The sequence below is a fragment of the Mirounga angustirostris genome, unplaced genomic scaffold (genome assembly GCF_029215605.1).
Source record: "Mirounga angustirostris isolate CCGP_5_RB_7025 unplaced genomic scaffold, mMirAng1.0.hap1 SCAF_4, whole genome shotgun sequence".
NCBI lineage: Eukaryota > Metazoa > Chordata > Mammalia > Carnivora > Phocidae > Mirounga > Mirounga angustirostris.
In genome coordinates, this window is record NW_026991712.1 from 106,057,403 (window position 1) to 106,080,715 (window position 23,313).

Sequence of the window (23,313 nt, forward strand, 5' to 3'; positions counted from 1 at the left end):
AACATGGAAAAACAGAATCATACATGTAGATCCACAATTTTATGTGCTCCTTAGAGATTGAAACAGATTTTCAAAATTATGCTATATCTTCTTATCTCCCGTAATAAATAGCATTCGTACAGTCAGCTTCTTTTGAAGCAAACTTTGAAGAACCAGACTCTTTGGTGACTAGATTTTGTTAATATCAGAGAACATTTGAATTCAGAGAACATTTGTAAGGTTAGAAATTTTGTTAGCAATTTGGATTGCGATGGAATTTTGACCTGCAAACGTATCAGAATGTAGATTTATGAAGTTGCCTGGAGTTAGATGAAATTGAGATGTGGAAGCCAAGAATAAAATAAAGTTGATAAATCCGTTTAATTCTCTCTGTAATGAATCATTGCCTTTCTCACCATGTCTGCTCTCAAGAAATGCCACCCTTAATTGTTCCTTTTCCATCTTTTCAGCAATTTCCTGATCAAATTGTAGGATTTGTTCCTAGAAAGCATGTCTCTACTTCATCAGGTGTCTACAGTTATGGAGGTTTTGAACTGCAAACACCGGGGTTTGGAAATGGCGACCAGTACTCTATGGTGCTGATTGGAGCCTCATTCTTCAATAGTAAATACCTTGACCTGTTTCAGAGGCAACCTGCAGCTGTCCATGCTTTGATAGATGAAATCCAGAACTGTGATGATATTGCCATGAATTTTATCATTGCCAAGAACACCGGGAAGACTTCAGGGGTATTTGTGAAACCTGTAAACATGGGCAATTTAGAAAAAGAGTCCAACGGTGGCTATCCTGGAATGTGGCACCGAGCTGAGCACTTTCTGCAGAGGTCTTATTGTATAAATAAGCTTGTTAGTATCTACGATAGCATGCCCTTAAAATACTCCAACATCATGATTTCTCAGTTTGGTTTTCCCTATGCCAACCACAAAAGTAAAATATGAAACTAAAACAAACAAAAACAAACCTCAAAACTGCTTAGTATCTGAGTAGCTTCTCTTTGCTAGGGTTGGTGTTTTGTTTTGTTTTTTGGGGTTTGTTTGTTTTTTTAAGCAACATCACGAACTTTTATCCACTACAGAAGTCTCTACAAAGGAAAAAATGTACCATGCTTCTAGGACATAGAATTTACAGGAACTTCAAAAACCAAGAAGCTGGTACTCTCTAGATAGGTTTTTTTTGCGAGGAATTTTCATACACGGATAGAACTTCTTGGTCAGCGATTTTATTGTTTACATTCTGAGACAGTTCTACAATTTCTTGGATTCCTGGCGTTTGCCTTAAGGACCTATAGCAAGTTGTCTCCAGGATCAGAAACTTCAGAAAAGCATTTCTCAGCTTTTTCCCTAAAGGATGATTGTTTTCATTTGAAGCTTGAAATGCATCATTAGCAAAAGCCTATGGCATAGAGAAAAGCCATGTGAGGGGAGAATAGTCTCAGTCCCTTATAAAAACAAGTGGAAAACTCATGACTCTCAGTGCTTTCATTGTGGTCTTTCCAACCAGCCCTTTCCAGCACTAACTCGGCCCAGCATGGTTTTGATGCAACCGTCAGTGCTTTGATTTTCGTTGATAAGTCTGTTGTGACTGGGAGAGTTCATTTTAGTAGCTGAAGGATGTCTAGTTGTTTGCTTGATTTTTGTGAATATTTACTGCATGGATCACAAAAAAATGCAACCTGTGTTTCTTATGTGCAACTTCTATGCAGCAGGGAGCAAATGTGATACTGGATTCAGGTAGTGCATTTTGTCCCTGAATCTGACCTTGAGAAGTGTACGTTAATTCCTATATTTTACAGAAACTGTGTGTTGTTTAAGAAACATAAAATAATCTTCTGAAAGAATGATTAATTAGGAACTGAGGAAAGTTACAACCTTTGGTATGGAAAGACCTTTACTGTTAGGGCATAGGCTTATCTCATGGATACTAAAGAGTTACGTGTATTATACACAAAGTTAAACTCTCGTATTCAGAGCTGCTGCTGCTTTCTTTTTCTTTTCTTTTTTTTTTTCAAAAAAGACCCAATGCATTCATCATGATGATATTTTGGTTACATACAGGAGAAAAATAACTGAATCATAGCAGAGGAATTTTATAGGGAGTCTGCATCGTAATTGAGCAAGTAAATTGTTAACTTGCTCACTCTGTTACATGAATTAGTATCTGTGTTCCACATAGTGTCTGTGTTTGGTCCTTGTTTACAAGAGTAGCAAGGAATAATTAAGCTCCTGTATACCACCTTCTCCTCTTCCTCTTCCCCCTCCTCCTCCCATAATGTCACTGTATTCTCACATTTGCAAAGCTGTGAAAATATTATAATAATCATGGTTAATGTTCCAACAATGAGGTCTATGTGCAGTTAGTTCAGTATATGTTGTTTCTTTACATTGGCATGTGTATGTGTCTTAATGCAGTCAGATAAAACCAGTAGAACCCAGAACCTCACTAAAAACCTATAATGTTCATTATCTGCTTTGGCCAACCTTGGTAGTGATTTTTAGCCTCTTGGAATTCACCTGGCAGATAAATAAAATAAACTTCTACCATGCAGATGTTCTCTTAATTAAGCAGACTCACGTTTTTGTGGTCCGTGTTTTTACAAATTTCTAAATATTCTAATATATTGCTCAGGGTAAAGCAGAGGCATTAGCTACGTTCCCCGGGGTTGGGGGGAGTTCTCCAGTGGGAAAATATTCTGAGATTTTATTTCCCATTTTGTGTTCTCAAACTTGTCTTAAGCATCACATAAGTTAATCGTATCATGTTTTACAGACATTATAGAGCAAATATGATCACAAAGTGAAGTTCAATCTGTGATACAGAGACCTTTGCATTGCGGCTGTGATTCTACTAAAACTGTTTTCCTCTGTACACCTCTTATTCTTGCTCCAAATGATTGGGAGAAGAGATGCTGCTCAGGTTTGAAACTGCATGAGGAAAGCAATGAACTTAGAGGCTAGGTGTGCCAGGAGAGTATTTGGACTCAAATCCTTCCTAGATCTCACATTTACTTAACTTCTTGGAGCATCGGTTTCCTCATCTGCAAAAATGAGAGTCCTATCTACCTAGTGGTTTGCATTAAGAAATAGAAGAGCTGTTGGAGTGTGTGACTGCTAATAAGCGCAGTTAATTCTACAACTCAATACCTAGGTATTAGAAAGCCTCTGGGCCCACCAGGTGAGATATTCAAGAAATTATTCCTATGTAACAATGGGCAGAGAACCATGGCAATTTTCAGGTCTTTATTTCAAATGCCCCTTTTCTTATTCTTAAAACCCTACATACTCATTCTAGCAATTTTGGCTTATTCAGAACAGCATAAAGGAGAAATGAAAAGCACACCACCACATTAACAATGGCTAGGCGTATTTGTGTCTATTCCTCCTGACTTTCTGAAGCATATATTTTAATAGCATGATTTATTTGGTATTTCATTGGATAGATAAACTATAATTTATATAATCAATCCTACTACCATTTTGTTTGATTTCTTCCTATTAGGACAACATTTGGGTAAATGCCCTTGCCTTTGAGCACATCTATAATGATTCCTTTAAGGCCAAGAATTTCAATACTTGGACCCATCCAGTAGTATGCATGTTTTTAGAGTTTTTGGTACATATTGCTAGGTGTCTCCAGAGGCATTGCCATCGCTGCACTGTTAGTATCACATCCGAGGGCACCTGCTTCCCATCAGACTTCCCAACATTGCATATTTAACGTTTTCTTTCCTTTTTCCATGTACAAAATTCGCAAAGGATTTGGAAGGACTTGGCTATGTTAAGAACTCTGTTAAGGGGCGCCTGGGTGGCTCAGTTGGTTAAGCGACTGCCTTCGGCTCAGGTCATGATCCTGGAGTCCCTGGATCGAGTCCCGCATCAGGCTCCCTGCTCGGCAGGGAGCCTGCTTCTCCCTCTGACCCTCCCCCCTCTCATGTGCTCTCTCTCTCTCATTCTCTCTCTCTCAAATAAATAAATAAAATCTTTAAAAAAAAAAAAAAGAACTCTGTTAAGGCTAAAAAACAGGAAGCCCAACTGTCAAATAAAAGATTCAAAGGCAGTATAAGCTTTAGGAAGCTTTTGAAGTACTTCTAGAAACTCTTTGTTCCCAGGCTTGAAGTATAGGCAATGAATTGCTGACCCTTTGCTTGTCCCAGCAATAAAAAAATTTCGGGGTGGGGGAGCGGTGGCTCAGTCGGTTAAGCGTCCAACTCTTGGTTTCTGCTCAGGTCATGATCTCAAGGGTCGTGGGATTGAGCCCTGTGTGGGGCTGCACGCTCAGCGCAGAGTCCGCTTGGAATTCTTTCTTCTCTCCCTCTGCCCCGTCCCCCCACCCCTCAAATAAATAATCTTTTTTTTAAGATTTATTTTTAAATTTATTTATTTGACAGAGAGAGAGACAGCGAGAGAGGGAACAGAAGCAAAGGGAGTGGGAGAGGGAGAAGCAGGCTTCCCGCGGAGCAGGGAGCCCAATATGGGGCTCGATCCCAGGACCCTGGGATCATGAACTGAGCCGAAGGCAGACGCTTAACAACTGAGCCACCCAGGTGCCCCAAATAAATAAATCTTTAAAAAAAAATGCTCATATTCGTTCCTCTTGGAAAGAACCAAGGCTTTGACCCAAAGGTGTGTGTGCCTGCTTCTATGTGTGCACTTACATGCTCTATGGATGCAAGGGAGGGCAGGAGGTAGAGGGACTCAGGAGGAAATGGAGTGGAGGATCAAGCTTTGATGGAGGAGGGTTGGGGAGGTGCCAAATCTCACTGGCTGCTAGGGCTTCAGTGGTGAGATGTGATCATCCTTTACCCCATGCTATATCATAAACCAGTATTTATTGTCCTGCTAGGGATCTCCCGACTTGGCTCTCTCTCTCTCTACTCCCTTCCTCCTCACTTCCATGCCTCCTTTTCTTCTTTCATGAAGGTTCTCTCACTATAAAACCTGAAAATATACTTACTGTAGATGAAATAAAAAGAACATTTGATACATTGGAAACATGCACCGAGTCCTGGCTCCACTTAATTTCCTTCTCTGGAGAATGGGGATGAAAATGCCTGCCCGAAAATTTCCCTGGTTGCTTTTGGTTTCAAAGGGCATAATGTGTAGAGAGAACTTTGTAGCATCAGGAAAGCACACAATTTTTTCCAAAGCTATTACAGATAAAGAAAGAGCAGCTTGCCCAAGAATTAAAGAGACTTGGTCGTGAGTTAGTAACTGTGTCAAAATTATACCTTGGAGCATAAAAAGAAGCAAGAATGAATATGCAAGTACTGAAAACAATTTAAGGAACCCGCTTTATTAACTCTGGCTCAGAATGGAATATTCAGATGAAGTGTTTATCTAAACTAGAGATGACTCAAGGCTTCTCCTCTTTTTATATGTCAATATTTTATTTAAAAAGAAAATCAAATTCTTGATCAGAATATTTTAAGTAGTTTACAAAAATAAACCTGAAAGAAACAGCTTTAATTTACAGCAGTGATTCTTAACTTGGGCTGACTTTACCCCCAGGGTTTGCACAGCAAGGTCTGGACACATTTGGTTTATTACAACTGGGGGCATGCTACTGGCTTTGAGGATGCAGCAGCCCCCCAACACTAAGCACCCCAAAATGTCAGTAGTGCTGACGTTGAGGAAAAATGTGCCTGACATTGTATTATAGAATATCTGGTTGGTAATTTATCTATATAGCACATATTTTATCACAATGCAAGTTGCAATGTTAAAGTTTTATGCCATATAACGGTGCCTATTGGGACAGAAAACTAAAGGGGCAGGGAATGTACATATATTACTGATAAGACATCTGGTGCATAATTCTGTTACCCCCAAATCTGATCAAAGAGCCAGAAATTTTTCTGGTTAAGGTTTATTCCTGCCTCTTTTTTTTTCTTTTTCTTTTTTTCCCCATTCTGCATGTCTTTATTTTCACATCTGAAGAAATAGAGCTTTAGTTTCTGGGAAGGACAGATACCTAATAGGATAGATACCTATTTCTGAATCAGTACTGAGCAGTATTACATAATACAGTGTATATTTTAGTAACACATCTCTAGTTAAAGTCAGGATGATTGACTTAATGTAAGCTAAATATAAATTCTCAAATAATCATATTTGAGTGTTCAAGTATTTTTGGTTTAAGCAATAAACTTAATAGCTAGTGAAGACAATTTACATAGGAAAGAATGCTGCAATGGGAGAATTAGGAAATATCTTTCTCGTTATCAGCTAGGTAATGATTTAGGTTATGTAAATTTATCTGGGTCTCAGTTTTCACATCTACAAAAGGAGAAATGAACTAAATGATTGGTAAATTTCTCTCCAGCTGCAAAATTTGGTGACCCTAAATCAGTGTTGAATTGGTAGGTTTTTAAAGGAACCAGATTAGGGGCACCTGGGTGGCTCAGTCAGTTGAGCATCCACCTCTTGGTTTCCACTCAGGTCACGGTCTCAGGGTCATGGTCTCAGCGGTGGGATCAATCCTGGAGTTGGGCTCCATGCTAAGTGCGGAGTCTGCTTGAGATTCTCTCTCTCTCCCTCTGCCCCTGCCCTCACGGGCTCATGCACTCTCTCAAATAAATAAATCAATCTTAAAAAATAAATAAATAAAGGAACCAGGTTATACTTCCTGACAAGAAAAAATAATCCCTTAGAGTTTAGCTCTGTTGGAGCTTACTATCTTCCCCACACCCTCAGCCTATCTCCCCAGGAGTCCTTTCTCAAAGTGAATACTAATACAATTAATATGAATTCAATTAATACACATCACTACTGTTGTACTGTTTTTGAACCAAAAGACATAATGATTATGATGTGACAATGATGAGGAAGAAGACAATGCCATCGGTCAGTGATAAACACTGACTGGAAGAGATTATGATTTATTTAAAAGGTGTGTTACTTCTCAACCAAGCTTCTGTTGCTGCTGGGCCTTTATGAAGATCCCAAAGAGACACGCAACAGGGTAACAAGCCACTTGATTCAAACTGAACTCTGAATCAGAAATGATCGTGCACAGCCCCTAATCTCATAAACCCAGAATGCAAATACAAGTTTTGAAGACTCAAACTTAAAAAAAATTTAAAAAAAAGACTAAATTAAACTATTGATTCTATTGAAGTTTATAAAACACTATTTTTATGGAATTTACTGTGTTACCAGCAGATGTCAGTGCAACCTAATTAACATTTTTAGCAGCTCAAATACCTGCCAGTAAACTGAGTGAAAAGAGTCTTAAAATAGCAAAGTTAACAACCGACTGTCAATGTTTTTGATTAAGAATATCTTCTTCAGTGGAGCTACAGGATGATATCAGTCCTTCAGAAGTTACTTAGCTAAGTGGGCCCTGGCCTAGGTAAATCATATTACATAAGTTGTAACACATTGGTAATTGTCATCATAATTTACGTGACAATAGCATTTCTCAGTGACCTATAAAAAACATGATCTTAATTAAGTACAAAATGCTAATCTGTGGTTAAGCATAAGAATAACAGTATTTTAAAAACCCACACATCATAGACACTAGCACCAAACAAAACTCATTTGTGTCTGTGTGGCATATTTACAACCCCTGAAGAAACACATTAATTCCTAATGAATCCTAAAATATCTATAGTGTGATACCATTTGTTTTGTAGAATGTAGACTTTAGCTTTTAGCAAAAGTTGTTAATCTAATGGCAGTAACAGCAGTGCCTATTATGTGAGGAACACTCACCTTATCCCATGTAATTTTTGTAATTTTGATACCTGTATCTCCCACATTCGAGGGTTCAGTAAGTGACATTCAGGGAGGTTAAGTAATTTGCCTAATAAATAAAGGTTGCACAGCAAGTCAAAGTGACAGACTGCAGCTGGTTCCAAGGCTATACTCTTCTCTTAATGCAATATTCTTACCTCTAGAAATACTATTTCATGAGCCTCATGAACTAGCCTTTCGTTGTTGCTTTCTCATCACGCTTAGAGTTGAAGCTATATTTTGCACAAGAGTTCTACGACAATATGGGACACAATTAGAATTAGTCTAAGATAAGGTAGAATAAAGAAATACTTACAAAATTACTTTTAAAAAGCGAAAGCCAGCTTCTTATAAAGTTAAATATGCACTTTCCATATAACCTAACAATCCCATGCCTGGATACTTACTGAAGAGATATGAAAATTTATATCCACACAAAGGCCTATAGACAAATGTTTACTGCAACTTTATTCATAACCATCAAAAGCAGAAAACAACTCAAATTTCCAACTAGTTAAAGGATAAACATAATTTGGTTTATCCACATATTAGAATGCTTTTCAGCAATAAAAAGGAACAGACTACTGATATATGCAGCAACATGGCTGAATCTCAAAATCAGTTAAGCCAAGTGAAAGAAGACAGACACAAAAGATTCCATGTATATGACATTCTGGAAAAGGCAAAACTATAGAAACAGGAAACAGATTGGTGGTTGTCAGGGCCTGGGGGTTGGAGGGGGGAATTGACTATACAAAGGGCATGAAGAAAATTTGGGGGCTGATAGGAACATTCTAGATCTTGTTTGTGGTGGTGGTGGTGGTGGTGTGACAAAATATATTTATCAAAACTCATAAAACCATACCCTTAAAATTGGTGAATTTTATTTCATGTAAATTTTGCCTCAATAAACCAGGCTTTTTTTTTTTTTAAGTAAACAATATTTGACAAAATTCAACATACATTTATGACAAAAACTCTCAACAAAGTGCGTATAGAGGGAATGTATCTCAGCATAATAAAGGCCATAGATGACAGGTTCACAGCTAACATCATACGCAGTGGTGAAAGGTTTAAAGCTTTTCCTCTAAGATCAGAAATAAGAAAAGGATGCCCACTCTCCCCACTTTTATTCAATGTACTATTGGAAGTCCTAACCACAACAATTAGTCAAGGAGAAGAAATAAAAGACTCATACAAAATATTAGTAATGTCATTAGCAGGAAAATTTATGAAAAGTTGAGTCCAATAACGAGAGATAGAAGAGAAGTTAACAACCTAAACTCTTGCCCTGGAATATCTTGCCTAGTCTGGGAACGCAGGAGAACAGAAACCAGGGCTCTAGTAGCAAATGGCCAACCCACTTGCATGTGACCTTGAGTGAGGCATGACTTCTCTCCAAATCTTATCTAACTCACCGGTAAAGAAATTGCAATAAATATTTAAATTCTTTGAACTTTTTGAACTTCTCAAGCCAGAAAAACAAAACAAGGACTGCATTTGCCATTCGGAAAAAATCTCCCCCTTGCAGGTCTAATATGTAATTCCTTTGGTAGAGAAACGGAGTTAATAAAACTAGCTTTATTACTCACCATTCCTTTGGAGAGGGAAATTTTATAATTTGGCCAGCAGGGGTCATGCATTCATCTAGGAAAAACTGACAATTCTTCATATCAAAATGCTTTTCAAATTAATGTTTCCCTAATATTTTCGTCTGTGTTGATTATGAATATTGTTTGTACAAATGCGTAGAGGAAGGAAAATGTCCTAAATATTCAACCATTTTCTCAGTTCTAATAAAATATGGTAATTAAATCTATATACCAAGATGGAAATCTCTTTTATTTCATTATGTTTAATATTCCAAGATTTTTAGAAAACAGAGTAATGGCTCATGGACATTCCTTGCCCAGTCTTGGCAAATTCAGCCCTTTAATGGCATTTTCTTTACTTTCAACGTCATCTCCTGCATGAAGCCTTCCCCTGGCAACTCATTTACCATAAACCTGTATATATCCTAATAAAGCAACTACCACATTGTGTAGTAACTCTTTGTGCATAGGTCTGTCTCTCTGCTTTTTTTTTTTTTTAAGATTTATTTATTCATTTGAGAGAGCGAGAATGAGAGTACATGAGAGGGGGGAGGGTCAGAGGGAGAAGCAGGCTCCTCGCTGAGCAGGGAGCCCGATGCGGGACTCGATCCTGGGACTCCAGGGTCACGACCTGAGCTGAAGGCAGTTGCTTAACCAACTGAGCCACCCAGGCGCCCTCTGCTTTTTTTTGACCACTCCCCAAACTATAAATTCCCAGGAGGTACCCATGCTGCATCCCCAAGTACCTTGTGCTCAATAATGCTTGTTGATGATAAGTGAACAAGTGAACAAATAACTTGAAACCAATTTTACCTCCTCCAAAAAAAGTGGTTTTTTGATGACCAGGTGAAAAGAGAAAGGACCAATAGGTGGTCAGATCAACAGAAAAGCGCAGACACATGGCTACTTTCCCTGGAGGAACATTTGGGACAATTACAGCTTATCAAACAAAATAAGAGCAGCGCCATATAGAAACCAAAAATTTGGGATAATGGAGTCGGTACATGGCTATGTAATGGATTAGCTATCTTTTTGTTGAAGACATCTGGGGAAGCCTAAGGATACCTTCTCAGAATCTTTTTTTTTTTTTTAAGATTTTATTTATTTATTTAAGACAGAGAGAATGAGAGACAGAGAGCATGAGAGGGAGGAGGGTCAGAGGGAGAAGCAGACTCCCTGCCGAGCAGGGAGCCCGATGTGGGACTCGATCCAGGGACTCCAGGATCAGGGATTCCAGGAGCCGAAGGCAGTCGCTTAACCGACTGAGCCACCCAGGCGCCCGAGAATCATGTTTTTAAAAGACAAAGTAAAATACCTAGGATTACAAAGAAAACTAATTACATTTAAATACAGTTTTCAAAATATGTTTAAATGATTTGTTAATGAGATCTAGCAGTAGGTTTGATAACTACCATAGTTTCATAAAAGTGATGAGTGTAAATGATATTTTGAGAAATCTGTGACAACTGTAATATGATATGAAAATATGTTTTTGACAGTCACAGGTACTGCTAATCTTTTGTAGTTTTGCCTATATTCATAATTGATAAAAATGCTAAATTTCAGACTAGCGAGATTAAAGTTGTACCTTTTCCTCCTTTCTAAATACATAGACCCCTTGAATTCTATTTATGGACCACTTGAGGGGGGTCTATGGACCCAAGGTTAAGAACCCTGGCATCAAAGGAAGTTAAAATGGCAGAAATTTCAGAGTTATGAAATCTGCAGGAGCAAAAGGATTTTCCTTCTACCGGTAGTCTTCTCTCTCTTTTCCTTCATGAAGTTCACAGTATTCACTTCCTCACTTCTCATTTACTCTTTGCCCCATCACAGTAGGGTTGTATCCCTGTTGTTCCATGAAACAATCCCTTTCCAAGTCTTGCCTGATGTCTAGACATAACGCAGTCCCATGGGTATGTCTAGATCCTTAACTTGTTTGATATCTCTTTGGCTTTTATACTGTTGACTAATGTCTTATAAAACTTCTTTCCTCTTTTGTCTTAATTCTGTTTTTCTCATACCTCTTTGGCTTTTTTTTCAACCTCCTATCCCATCTCCTCTCCTGCCTGTGGCCGTGTCCTGGGAGTTCTATCTACCTTCTGCTCCTCTTCTCACTCTGCATACTTTCTCTGGATAGTCTCATCCACCTACTCTACATCTTTAGGCCAAGCCTCTTTCTTGAACCTAAGACCCTATATCCAACTATCTATGACACAACTCTTCTTAAATGTACCAGGGATCCCTCAAACACTACACATCCAAAATTAAACTTATCCTCATCTCCTCCCTGCTTCTTCCCTATGTTCCCTATTTGGGTGAATTGACACTGTAATGCAAAGCTTCCCCGGTCAAAAGTCTGGAAACTTTTTGATTTCATCTTTTCCCTTACTCCCAGACTTAAAATTAATCGCCATATTTTCCAGATTATCTACCTTAAGATCTCTTAAGTTTGTCCATTTTTTTCCAGGTCTACTATAACCACATTAGACATTTTAATAGCTACCAATCATTGCTTATGATGTGTCAAGTACTATGCTAAGTGTTTTAAATACGCTGTTTTATTTAATCCTCATAAATGGGGTAAAATTACTATGGGGTAAAAATTACTATGCCTAAAATAACAAGTGGGGAGATAGAAGCAAAGGGAGGGGAAGAACTAGCCCAAGGTTATAGGGCTTTTAAATAGCAGAGTCAGGATCAGAGTGTTGGTTTGTTGGACTCCAAAGCTGTAGGCCTCCTTGTTGCCCTCAGGGTCTCTGGGATTGCCTTCCTGAAATCTATTTGTTATGGTACCGCTAAAGTTCTTTTTCTCACAGGCAAATCTGACCGCCTTACTCTGCGGCCTGTAGTTTTGCAGTGTTCTGGAGATCCCTCACCACAGCACCGAAATTCCTCCCCTGGGCTTCATGAATTCACCCTTGCTTACCTCTCCAGCTTCCTCTCTTGCCAGCACCCAGCTTGCACTCCACACTCAGCTGCTTTTCATTCCTTCAGCACACTTCCCTCTCCTACCCCACTGTACTGGTCTGCTCGGGCTGCCTTAACAAAGTACCACACACAACAGAAACTGATTTTCTCACAGATCCAGAGTCTAGAAGTGTGAGATTCAAGGTAACAGCAGGGTTGCTTCTTCTGAGGCTTCTCTCCTTGGCTTGCAGATGACCGCCTCCTCTGTGAGTCCTCACGCAGTCTCTCTGTGTGCATGCATCCCAGCTGCCGCTCTGTGTGTCCAAACTTCTTTCTTATAACACCAGTCAGATCGGATTAGGGCCACCCTCATTTTAACTTAATCACCTCTTGGAAGGCCCTATCTCCAAACAGTCATATTCTGAGGTACTGGAGGTTAAGGCTTCACCACATGAACTGAGGAGAGGACACAATTCAGTCCCTAACACCCACTCACCCAGCTAACTCCAACTTACCCCTCTTGACTCACTCGTTCATGCCACCCTCTCTGGGAAGTCTTCTCTGGCTGCCCCAGGTCTGACTTGAGGGCTTCTGCCATGAATACTGTTACCACCCCTAGGCTTCTCCATTACAGCACTTACCATTCTGTATTGGGATTACTTTTTCACTTCTCTGAAGCCTCCACTGGACCAAGCTCCTTGAGGGCAGAAACCACGTCTCAATATTCATTTTTCTAGCTGTAGCTCCAAACCCAGGAGGAGGCTCACATAGTGTTTAATCAGCCAATTAGCTAACAATTTGTCAGTTAATCATTTCCAAACGTTTATTCTGGTCAGGGACTTTTCAACAAATTAAAGATACAGTGGGGAACAAGACCAGATAAAGCCTCTCCTCTCATGGAGTTGGCATGTTAGCAGGCAGACGGTAAGTAGGTAAAAACAAACAAACAAAATAAAAACAGAATTTTAGTACTGATGAATAAAATAAAATAGAGTAATTGATGGAGAGCAGCTTTAGGGGATTTCTTTGGCGGGGGGTCCAGGAAAAGCTGGAGGAGACATTTGAGATGTTACTTGAATGATGAAATGTAACTATGTGTGATCTGTGGGAAGAGAAGAATTTCAAGCAGAGGGAAACATCAGAGGCACAGGCCCTGAAATGGGAACGAGCCTGGCAAGTCTGGCAGACAATAAGAACGCCAGAGTGAGTAAAGGGCAGAGACAGATGGTGAGAGTAGAAGGAAAGAAGGTCAGAAGCTTGAACTGTGTTCAAAGGAAGCCACTGAAATGTTTAAGCTGGGGCTGGAGATGTTATGATTTATGTCCTTAATAAGATCGCTCTGGGGTGCAGATTTTAGAAGGGCAATGGTGGAGCTGGGAGACCAGCGAAGAGATTGCTGGCACTGACCTAGACCAGTGGTTCTCAGTCAGGAGTGTTTTTGCACCCCTAGCCCCCCAGAGGGCATTTGGCACAGTTGGGAGAGATTTTTGGTTGTCACAGCTGTGGAGTGGGCACATAGTGGCTAGAGGTCAAGGATGCTACTCAAAAGCCTACCCCGCACAGGACAGCCCCTCATGACAAAGACTTATCTGGTCAATGTGCTGTGCCAAGGTTGAGAAACCCTGATCAAGAGAGAAATGGTAGGTTTGATCGGGTGGTAGTATTGGAGTTGTGAGAAGGTAGTTAGCCTTGAGATGCATCTGGAGATTGCTGTGAGCTATACAGGACTTGTGGACTCCTAGGTTTGGGGCCTGAGCAATAAGGGGGATACTGGTAATAGATACTGTGATGAGGAACACTGGGGATGAGTCATTAAAGCATAGGTGATATTTAAAGCTATGAAGCTGGGTGAAATCATCCAGGGGGATAATGTAAACAGAGAAGGGAGGAGGGCCTGGCAGAACCATGGGCCACAGTGAGATTGGAATCATGTGAGAGGCGACACAGCCAACACACAAGGCAAGAGTAAGGTCCTTAGGAAGGCCAGGGAGGATGTGTGCTAAGCTCAGGGGAGGGGGGCCTGCGGAGCAGGGACATTTCTTCTCCTGAAAAAGGAGGGAAGGCAAAGTCCATGAACAGAGATGTAGGCAAGTTATGGATTTCATGGTGGAAAGGAGAGCAGTTCCCGTCTGATCACTCTGTTGTCTCTATAAACTAAGGTCTGAGTATGAGTACCAGTTGGGTGTGAGTGTGAGTGTGAGTGTGTGTGTGAGAGAGAGAGAGGGAGATACTAGAGATGTGAGAAGAGAGGATGTTATGGAATAGCTAACTTGGAGGAGGGTAATGAAGTCTGCATGGAAATGAATTAGAATGGTCTAACAGTGTTTTGAACCATTTGAGATTTGCAGTCACAAATTTTTTTTTTAGATTTTATTTATTTGACAGAGAGACAGAGAGAGAGCACAAGCAGGCAGAGTGGCAGGCAGAGGGAGAGGGAAAAGCAGGCTCTCGCTGAGCAGAGAGCCTGACGTGGGGCTCGATCCCAGGACCCCAGGATCATGACCTGAGCTGGAGGCAGCCGCTTAACCAACTGAGCCACCCAGGCGCCCCGTGCAATCACAAATTTAAAGTGAGTACAGTCAGTACAACTTCTGGATTAAAAATTAATAACCTCTATTGAATGAATTAAATGTCATGGTAACAATAATATTAACATCTACCATTTCTTGACCATTTACAATAGAGCATGCATCATCTTTTACGGAACACTCTTTATATATATTTTAAACAACCCTATGTGATAGGTATTATTATCCTCAATTAACTGATAAAGAAGCTAGAACTCAGTGAGATTAAGTAATTTCTTCAAAGCCACACAGTAAAAGGACAATATTCAATGCTGGGTCAGTGGACTCCAAAGCTCATATTCTTAACTAGTGTTTTCTATCCTACTCAGAAAAACACTGCCCTGTGCAGGGCTTTGTAATTTCCCTATTCTTTTCAGAAGGCCAAAGATGCCAGTAATTCCAAGAGGAGTTGTGGGAGTAAATGGAAGTAATGCTGGGGAAAAAAAAATCACCTGAGATTTATTAAAAATGCATATAATTGATTGGTATAATTTGCTCCTTTGTGATTTTTCTCTTTCAATATTCTCCTTAAGGCTTACTTAAACCCAATTTTACCTTTTTATCCGAATGGGTGACGGAGGGCATGTGGAGAGGGACTAAGATACTGGAAAGGGAACAGGGTACAGCATGTGATTTGCCCTCAGCCTCCAACCCCCAGTGGGACAGTATGGAGTTCTGAAAAGGGATGAAAATTACTTCTAACAAGGAAACATTCTACTTCTCCCCCCGCCCCCCACTCTGGTCACAATGGAGATGCGAGGGTTGAGAAAGAGGTTATGGAAGACCTCAGGAGATTATCTGAAGAGAATGCAGATTTTCTTTTGTAATTTGACTCTGACCATACATTCAGCTCACTACCATTCTTGGCAGCAGTGCGGTTCACAACAGGACTGCAGTTACAGATTACATGCAAATATGATGGGTCCTTCTAGTCAGACCCACCGCAGCAAAATGCTCCATTGAGGGTCCCTCATTTAAAATAGCTGTCAGCCATATTCTTTTTTTTTTTTTAAAGATTTTATTTATTTATTTGACAGAGAGAGACATAGCAAGAGAAGGAACACAAGCAGGGGGAGAAGGAGGGGAGAAGCAGGCTTCCTGCCAAGCAGAGAGCCTGATGCGGGGCTCGATCCCAGGACCCTGGGATCACAACCTGAGCCGAAGGCAGACGCTTAACGACTGAGCCACCCAGGCGCCCCTGTCAGCCATATTCTTGACTCTTCTCCCCCCAACAAAAAAAATTAGGGCCTGTTGATTTCCTCCTTCTTCTCCTTCTCCTTCTCCTTCTTCTTCTTCTTCTTCCTCTTCCTCTTCCTCTTCTTCTTCTTTTTCGAGGATACTGGGTAGAAGGGAACAAGGACTGGGCAATCTCTAGACCTGAGGAATTTCCATATAGCATTGCTGATAAAATGTTTATCACGTGGAAAGTTAGGTTTGTTCTGGATCTGTTTCAGTAATATTTACCTACCACATTGGGCGCCTGGGTGGCTCAGTTGGTTAAGCGACTGCCTTCGGCTCAGGTCATGATCCTGGAGTCCCTGGATCGAGTCCCGCATCGGGCTCCCTGCTCGGCGAGGAGCCTGCTTCTTCCTCTAACCCTCCCCCCTCTCATGTACTCTCTCTCTCTCTCATTCTCGCTCTCTCAAATAAATAAATAAATCCTTAAAAAAAAAATATTTACCTACCACTTGCCATTAGCCACCCTAATGCTGCCCTATTATTAAAAAGCTATTTAAAAAAAAAATCACTTCCAACTTTCCTGACACCTTTGTTTATCTTTTTTTCAGAAACTAAACAATAATCTTAATTTATTTTTGTTGGAATAATAATCCCATATTATTCTTTTTCTTTTATTTTTTTTATTATGTTACATTAATCACCATACATTACATCATTAGTTTTTGATGTAGTGTTCCATGATTCACTGTTTGCGTATAACACCCAGTGCTCCATGCAGAACGTGCCCTCTTTAATACCCATCACTGGGCTAACCCATCCTCCCACCCCCTCCCCTCTAGAACCCTCAGTTTGTTTCTCAGAGTCCATAGTCTCTCATGGTTCGTCTCCCCCTGTGATTGCCCCCCCTTCATTTTTCCCTTCCTGCTATCTTGTTGTTGTTGTTATTGTTGTTGTTTTAACATATCTGACACCTTTGTTTAAATACTTATGAAAGACTGAGGCTCCTGGATGGCTCAGTTGGTTAAACACCTGACTCTTGATTTCGGCTCAGGTCATGACCTCCCCGTGTGGGACTTCACACTCAGTGGGGAGTTTACTTGAAGATTCTCTCCCTCTGCCCCTCGCCCCACTTGCACACTCTCTTTCTCTCTCTCTCTCTTTCTCAAATAAATAAATAAATCTTTAAAAATACTTATGAAAGATCAGTAAATTTCAGCATCTTAGAGCTACTTATTTAACTTATTTTTTTCTCTGAGCCTCGTTTTGAGTAATTTGTATATTCTCGCCACATATTTTCTCAGCTTCTCAGTGATTATGAAATATGTTGACGAAGACAGGCACTCTACTTGACACTTGGTGAGTTAGCATCTTTCTTTCACATGCAGTAGGTTAAGCTCCTATGTATTTGGTTCGTCTTCTCTAGGAAGGAGTTTAAGCAATCATTTAGCCTTCCACAAACATTTATTAAGCACCTTCTGCCTAGCACTGTGTTAGATGCTCGAGATACAAAAGAGGAGAAGAAATGTCCACTGTTCTTAAGGAATGGAAAAAGGCAAGCATATCAAGTGTGACAGAGTACAGAGAGTGATACCCGAAGGGTAGCATGAAACAAAACGAAAGAACACACAACCTACAGAATGTTCTAACCTTTCTATCCTAAGGTGATGCCACTGACCATTTCTCACTCTGACCCCTCATGACCAACAGGGCTTTGCAGAGAGGCTATGGGCTGGTACCATTTATCACCGGGGAACCTGGGTCCAGGAGTCAGATAGACCTGGGTTCCAATTACGGATCCATCACTCAGTAGGATGTGAAGTTGGCAAGTTTGTTAATCTCAGTGAGGTTATCACAAGGGAGGTCATATTATGCAGTGGCTGCGAGACAAAGCTCTGCAGCTAAGCTATCTGGGCTCAGCCAGCTGACCTTGGGTGAGTGATTTCATCTTTCCATTCCTCAGCTCCCCAAATGTGTGATATAGGGACAATAATTTTATCTCTCTCATTGGTTCTGGGGTGGATTAAATGATTAAAGTGCCCAGAACAGTGCCTGGCATATTATAAGTGGTCAATAAATGTTAGCTATTACTATTATGGTTATTTATTATGATGATGATCTCCTTCAGAGCAATTAAAAATTAAATGAAATAATGAATACAAACTAGCTAGCATAGTTCTTAACACCCAATAATCACATACTAAATGAAGTAAATAAAACTAAATGAATGAAATGCCATATTCTCACCTTTCTCTCATCAAACCTCTAGCCATGATCTCAACAGAGGGAGATTTTATTTTATTTACTTATTTTTTTGAAAGAGAGCACAAGCAGAGGTAGGGGCAGAGGGAGAGAGAGAATCTTTTTTTTATTAACATATAACGTATGATTCATCAGTCTTATATAATACCCAGTGCTCATTACATCACATGCCCTCCTTAATGGAGAAGAGAAACTTAAGCAGTTTCCATGCCCAGCACATGGAGCCTGACATGGGGCTTGGCCTCATGACCCTCAGACCATGATCTGAACCAAAATCAAGAGTCCAACACTTAACCGACTGAGCCACCCAGGTGCCCCAACAGAGGGAGCTTTTAAAATGTTAAGTCAGACAGGGGCGCCTGGGTGGCTCAGTTGGTTAAGCGTCTGCCTTCAGCTCAGGTCATGATCCCAGGGTTCTGGGATGGAGCCCCACCCGCATCAGGCTCCCTGCTCATCGGGAGTCTGCTTCTTCCTCTCCCTCTGTGTGTGCCCACGCTCTCTCTCTTTCTCCCAAATAAATAAATAAATAAATAAATAAATAAATAAATAAATAAAATCTTTAAAAAAATGTTAAAATCAGACCTATCACAGTTCTTCTCACAGTTTCCAGACTCACTCAAAAAGAAAAGGCAAAATCCTTTGGGTGTCTCATAAGCCCCTAAATGATCTGGTCCTGCCCTCCCTCCCCCACCTCAAAACCTACTATTCTATGCCTCACTAACTCTGCCTTAGCCCCATGGGATCTGGGCTGTTCTTTGAACACACCAAGCCGACTTCCATCTCCTACCTTGGCTATTCCTTCTCCCAGGAAGGCTTTTCTTCCCTCAGATATGGGCATGGCTGGCATCCTCCAGTTTCTCAGGGCTCTGCTCACATATTTCCTTACCAGTGAGGCTGTCCCCTTATTCTGCTTCACGTTTCTGCTTAGGACACTGTTATGTGATACACCCTATATTTTACCTGTCTCTTTATCTAGCTCTTGTCTTCCTTCACTAAAAGGTAAGGTAACTTTTGTAACTTTTAATTTACTAGACATATCTATTTAAATACCTATCAATGATCAGTTACAAAAACTGACTACAATCTAGGCCTTGAAGCAAAGGTTGACAAATTTCAAATTATTTTCAGAACATGTTTACTGGATACAACTTAGCTAAATTAAAAGTCAACCATAAAAGACAAGCAAAAAAATTCTTATATACTTGGAAAGGAGAAATTAAGATGTGTATTATAAGTGTTTATAACTAAAAATAATAAAAATATTCCATATCAAAACATAAGAGGCCAGCAAAAGTAGTTTTTAGAGAAAAATATATAGCTTTAAATGCTTATATTAAGAAAGAATAAATAAGCTGTACTTACAACCTAAAAAATTAGAAGAACAGAAGAAAAACAAACATTTGAAGAAAGAATATAATAAAGTTAGGGAAAAAATTAATGGTTTAGAAAACAGAAGGTACAGTAAAATAGGATCTACAAAGTCAAAAGTCGGTTCTTTGAAAAGACTATTAAAATGGACAAACCTCTTGAAAGGTTGATAAAGGAAACTAAATTTGGCACAAATAAATAAGGTTAGCAATGGAGAAAGAAGATAACTTCATATCCAGTAAAATTTTTAAAAGATAATAAAATGATACTTCAGTTGATTTATGCTAATAAGTTGAAAATTTAGAAAAAATATATAAACCTTTAGAAATAGTTCAATAACCATTAAAAACACTAATTTACAAGGTAATTGTGCATCTCCCTAAAGAAAACAGCAATCTCAGATAATTTTATTGGAATGTTTGACCAAATTTTCAAGGCAAAGATTATTCTATCTTTTGCAAACTCTTATAGAAAATTTAAAAAAAGGAACATTCCCTACTCTATTCTTTGAGTTTAATATAACCTTGATAACAACCAGACAAGGATTGTATGAGAAAGGAAAATTACAGGCCAATTTTACTTAATGTAGATTTAAGAATTCTACACAAAATTAGTAAACTAAAACTGGCAATGTAGAATGTAAAAAATGATCACGATACATCATGATCAAGTTAGATTATCTCAAGAATGCAAGGCTGATATAACTTTAGAAAAATTCTAGAATGTTATTCATCAGAAGAATTAATTATAGTAGGTATATCCTATAAATTCTTTTGGAAATTTGAAGTTATCCCAAGGACTATTCGGGAAAGAAAAAAAATGAGTTGTTTGAATTTAAACCCAAAGTTCCTAAGCCTGCGTGGCTCTGGTTAAACTGTTTTGTTGTTGTTTTTTTTTTTAACACCTGGCAGAATGAAGGAGTTAAAAATGAAAGCAAATTAGTCTTTCATATCTGAGCTTTGTCCTTAAAACATCATATTTCATATCATAAGCCTGCCACTGGATAGACCTTTATTTTCTCTTATTGTGAGCTTTTCTATCCAAATTCATGCAAACTTTACAAGAAAACTTTTGAGAGGCATTATTTTATTAATAAGTTTGGTAATCAACCTCTACTCCAATCTTTTACTTTGCAGTTCATAATTTTAAAATTTAAAAAGAAACTGTTGGGGCGCCGGGGTGGCTCAGTGGTTAAGCACCTGCCTTCGGCTCAGGTCATGATCCCAGGGTCCTGGGATCAAGCCCCGCATTGGGCTCCCTGCTCAGGGGGAAGCCTGCTTCTCCCTCTCCCACTCCCCCTGCTTGTGTTCCTTCTCTCGCTTTGTCTCTCTGTCAAATAAATAAATAAAATCTTTAAAAAAATAAAAAATAAAAAGAAACTGTTACTTGTGGAACATGACCTGTGTTTTTAAAAAATCACTAGAATAGTCTATGATCAAGTTTCTTTTGCCAGGAATTTAATGAAATATTTATTGAGCCTAACATAGGACAGACACTGGGCAAAGTGCTCTACAAACATGAACTTGTACACTCCTAGAAGGTTATTCCTGCTTAGAGAATTAAAGAAACTGACCCATGTTGACAGTTTCCAAAATATCTGACTTTAAAGATCAACCTTTTTCTGCCAGATTTGGAAAATGAAGTAGCAGACTGAGACATTTTTCTTGATAGTTACAGAAATTCTTTACTTCCTTTCTTACATATAGTTTTGCTTTTCTCAGTTAGGTATTTTTGTATGGGGACCTTAGCCAGATGACTTCTTCAATTTCACTGGACACTATTGATATACCAAAGTTTTTTCATTGAGTTTTATATAAATAAATTCTCATTTTGATAAGCTCACTTAGCATCCTTCACATATTATAGTAATTTGTGGTAGGAACTTGTTTGATATCAAAAGTTACTGGTGGTTTTTTTGTACAAGAGGGAACTTCCTTGACCTCTATGTTTGAACTGTGGGAAGGATAAAAGGGAAGAGAATTCATGTTTGACTTCATGGAATCTTCCAGGTCTTTAAGACTCCACTCATTGTATTCTATTACCTCTTGACCTTTCATACTCAGCCTGGATTTTATCATTAATGATTTAAAGTTTATCTTAATAACTTATGCAACTCTTCTGCCTCTTTGCCAGGGACCCACCCTACCTAAGAAAGCCCCAACGCTGGAAACCCTAAAAAATACTTCTGCTGCTATTCCATTCAGGCAGCTAAATTCTAAAGGAAAAAAGTTCCCCAATCATACAATTATCCCTCTGTAATTTTATTTTCTCTAAATCTGCTGGGCACTCAATACTGCTTACCAAACTATTCCTTGTTGGAGCTAAGGTTAGCTGTATTTCTCTTTTTTCTTCAGAAACTGTCTAGTATCTTCATTTTTTCTGCTCAAGCCTTTAGTTTATTTCTTCTCCACTCACTAACAGAAAAGAATTTCTCTTTCTCCTTTGTGGAAAATACTGAAGTCATTAGACCATCATTAGAGCTGTGCTTTAAAAGGTTTACTTCCTGGGGTGCCTGGGTGGCACAGTCGGTTGAGCATCTGCCTTCGGCTCAGGTCATTTTCCTGGGGTCCTGGGATAGAGTCTTGCACGGAGCCTGGTTCCCTACTCGGGGGGAGAGGGTCTGCTTCCTCCTCTCCCTCTGCTCCCCTCTCTCTGTCTCTTGCAAATAAATAAATAATCTTTTAAAAAAATAAAATGAAAGATCTACTTTCCTATATTGTTCGTTTCCATTCCCAGTTAGCCGCTTATATTTGTTGTTGTTTTAAATGACATATCCCAAATACAATATCATCCACAGAAGAAAAGTAGTTACTAAATGCGTTTTCTTTCTTTTTTAGGAAGCTATCCTACTGTTTTTAGTCATCTGGATAATCCCCAGTTCTCGGTGAATCTTCAAAACCAATTTTAACTGGATTAGAAAATATGTACACAAAGTCCCTTAATATATTATAATTAAGAGCAGCTAGACTGAAGAATCTGGCTACATTCCAATTATTTTACTTACTATTATTTTATAATATTTAGAAAATATTTATTATTTTTCAAGTGTCTTTTTTTGCTAATATGTTTGGTTGAGTATAGGTAAATAAATTTAACTATTTATTATGATTGGCATGATTCTTTTTATAAGACCATATTGAATAGGTCCAAAATAAATTGAGTGGATCTCTATTGCTATAATTGATCTTTTCAGTCTTGTGCTGGGATCTTCACTGGTCTTATTTCACGAACACCACTAAGATGGCCTTAGGTAATCACAGTAATGGAATTTTTGGGCATCAGAATAATTACACACACACACACACACATGTATTTCAAAGGTAGACTAAACCAGATAGTTTAATTTATAAGCTGTGGTAAAGACTACATCTTGTACTTTTCTCTGTGCCTCAGAGGGCATAATGCAGACAAATGTATACAGTAGACTTGGATGAATGAGTAAGAGAGGCTGGGGGCATCAGTAATGTATCTAGGACTCTGAAACCAGTTGCTTGAGGTCACATCCTGACTCCATTACTTTCTAGCTGTGTGACTTTGAGCAAATGATACAAACTCTCTGAGCCCCAGGTTCTCAGTCATTAACTGTGCATAATAATTATATCCCCCTCACAGGACTTTTGTGATTCATTCAAATGAATCCATACATACAAGTATTCAAAATAGTACCCAACACATAATAAACATTCAGTTAGTCTTAGTATTATGACT

General features: G+C 39.2%; 1 protein-coding gene across 4 annotated transcripts in view; it reads left to right on the plus strand.

Moving 5' to 3' along the window:
• The window catches only part of EXTL2 (exostosin like glycosyltransferase 2), a 49,451-nt gene that overhangs the window by 17,624 nt on the left and 8,514 nt on the right, over positions 1-23,313 (plus strand). For 2 of the 4 annotated variants that reach the window (XM_045897094.3, XM_064588742.1), the window contains one exon: positions 450-9,552. The exons of 1 other annotated variant lie outside the window; for it this stretch is intronic. In XM_045897094.3, coding sequence (XP_045753050.1) covers positions 450-938 — 489 coding nt within the window. In that variant the 3' untranslated portion in view covers positions 939-9,552. Of the gene's footprint in view, positions 1-449; positions 9,553-23,313 lie in introns of those variants that run through there. One more of the 4 variants, XR_010410814.1, reaches the window with a different exon arrangement.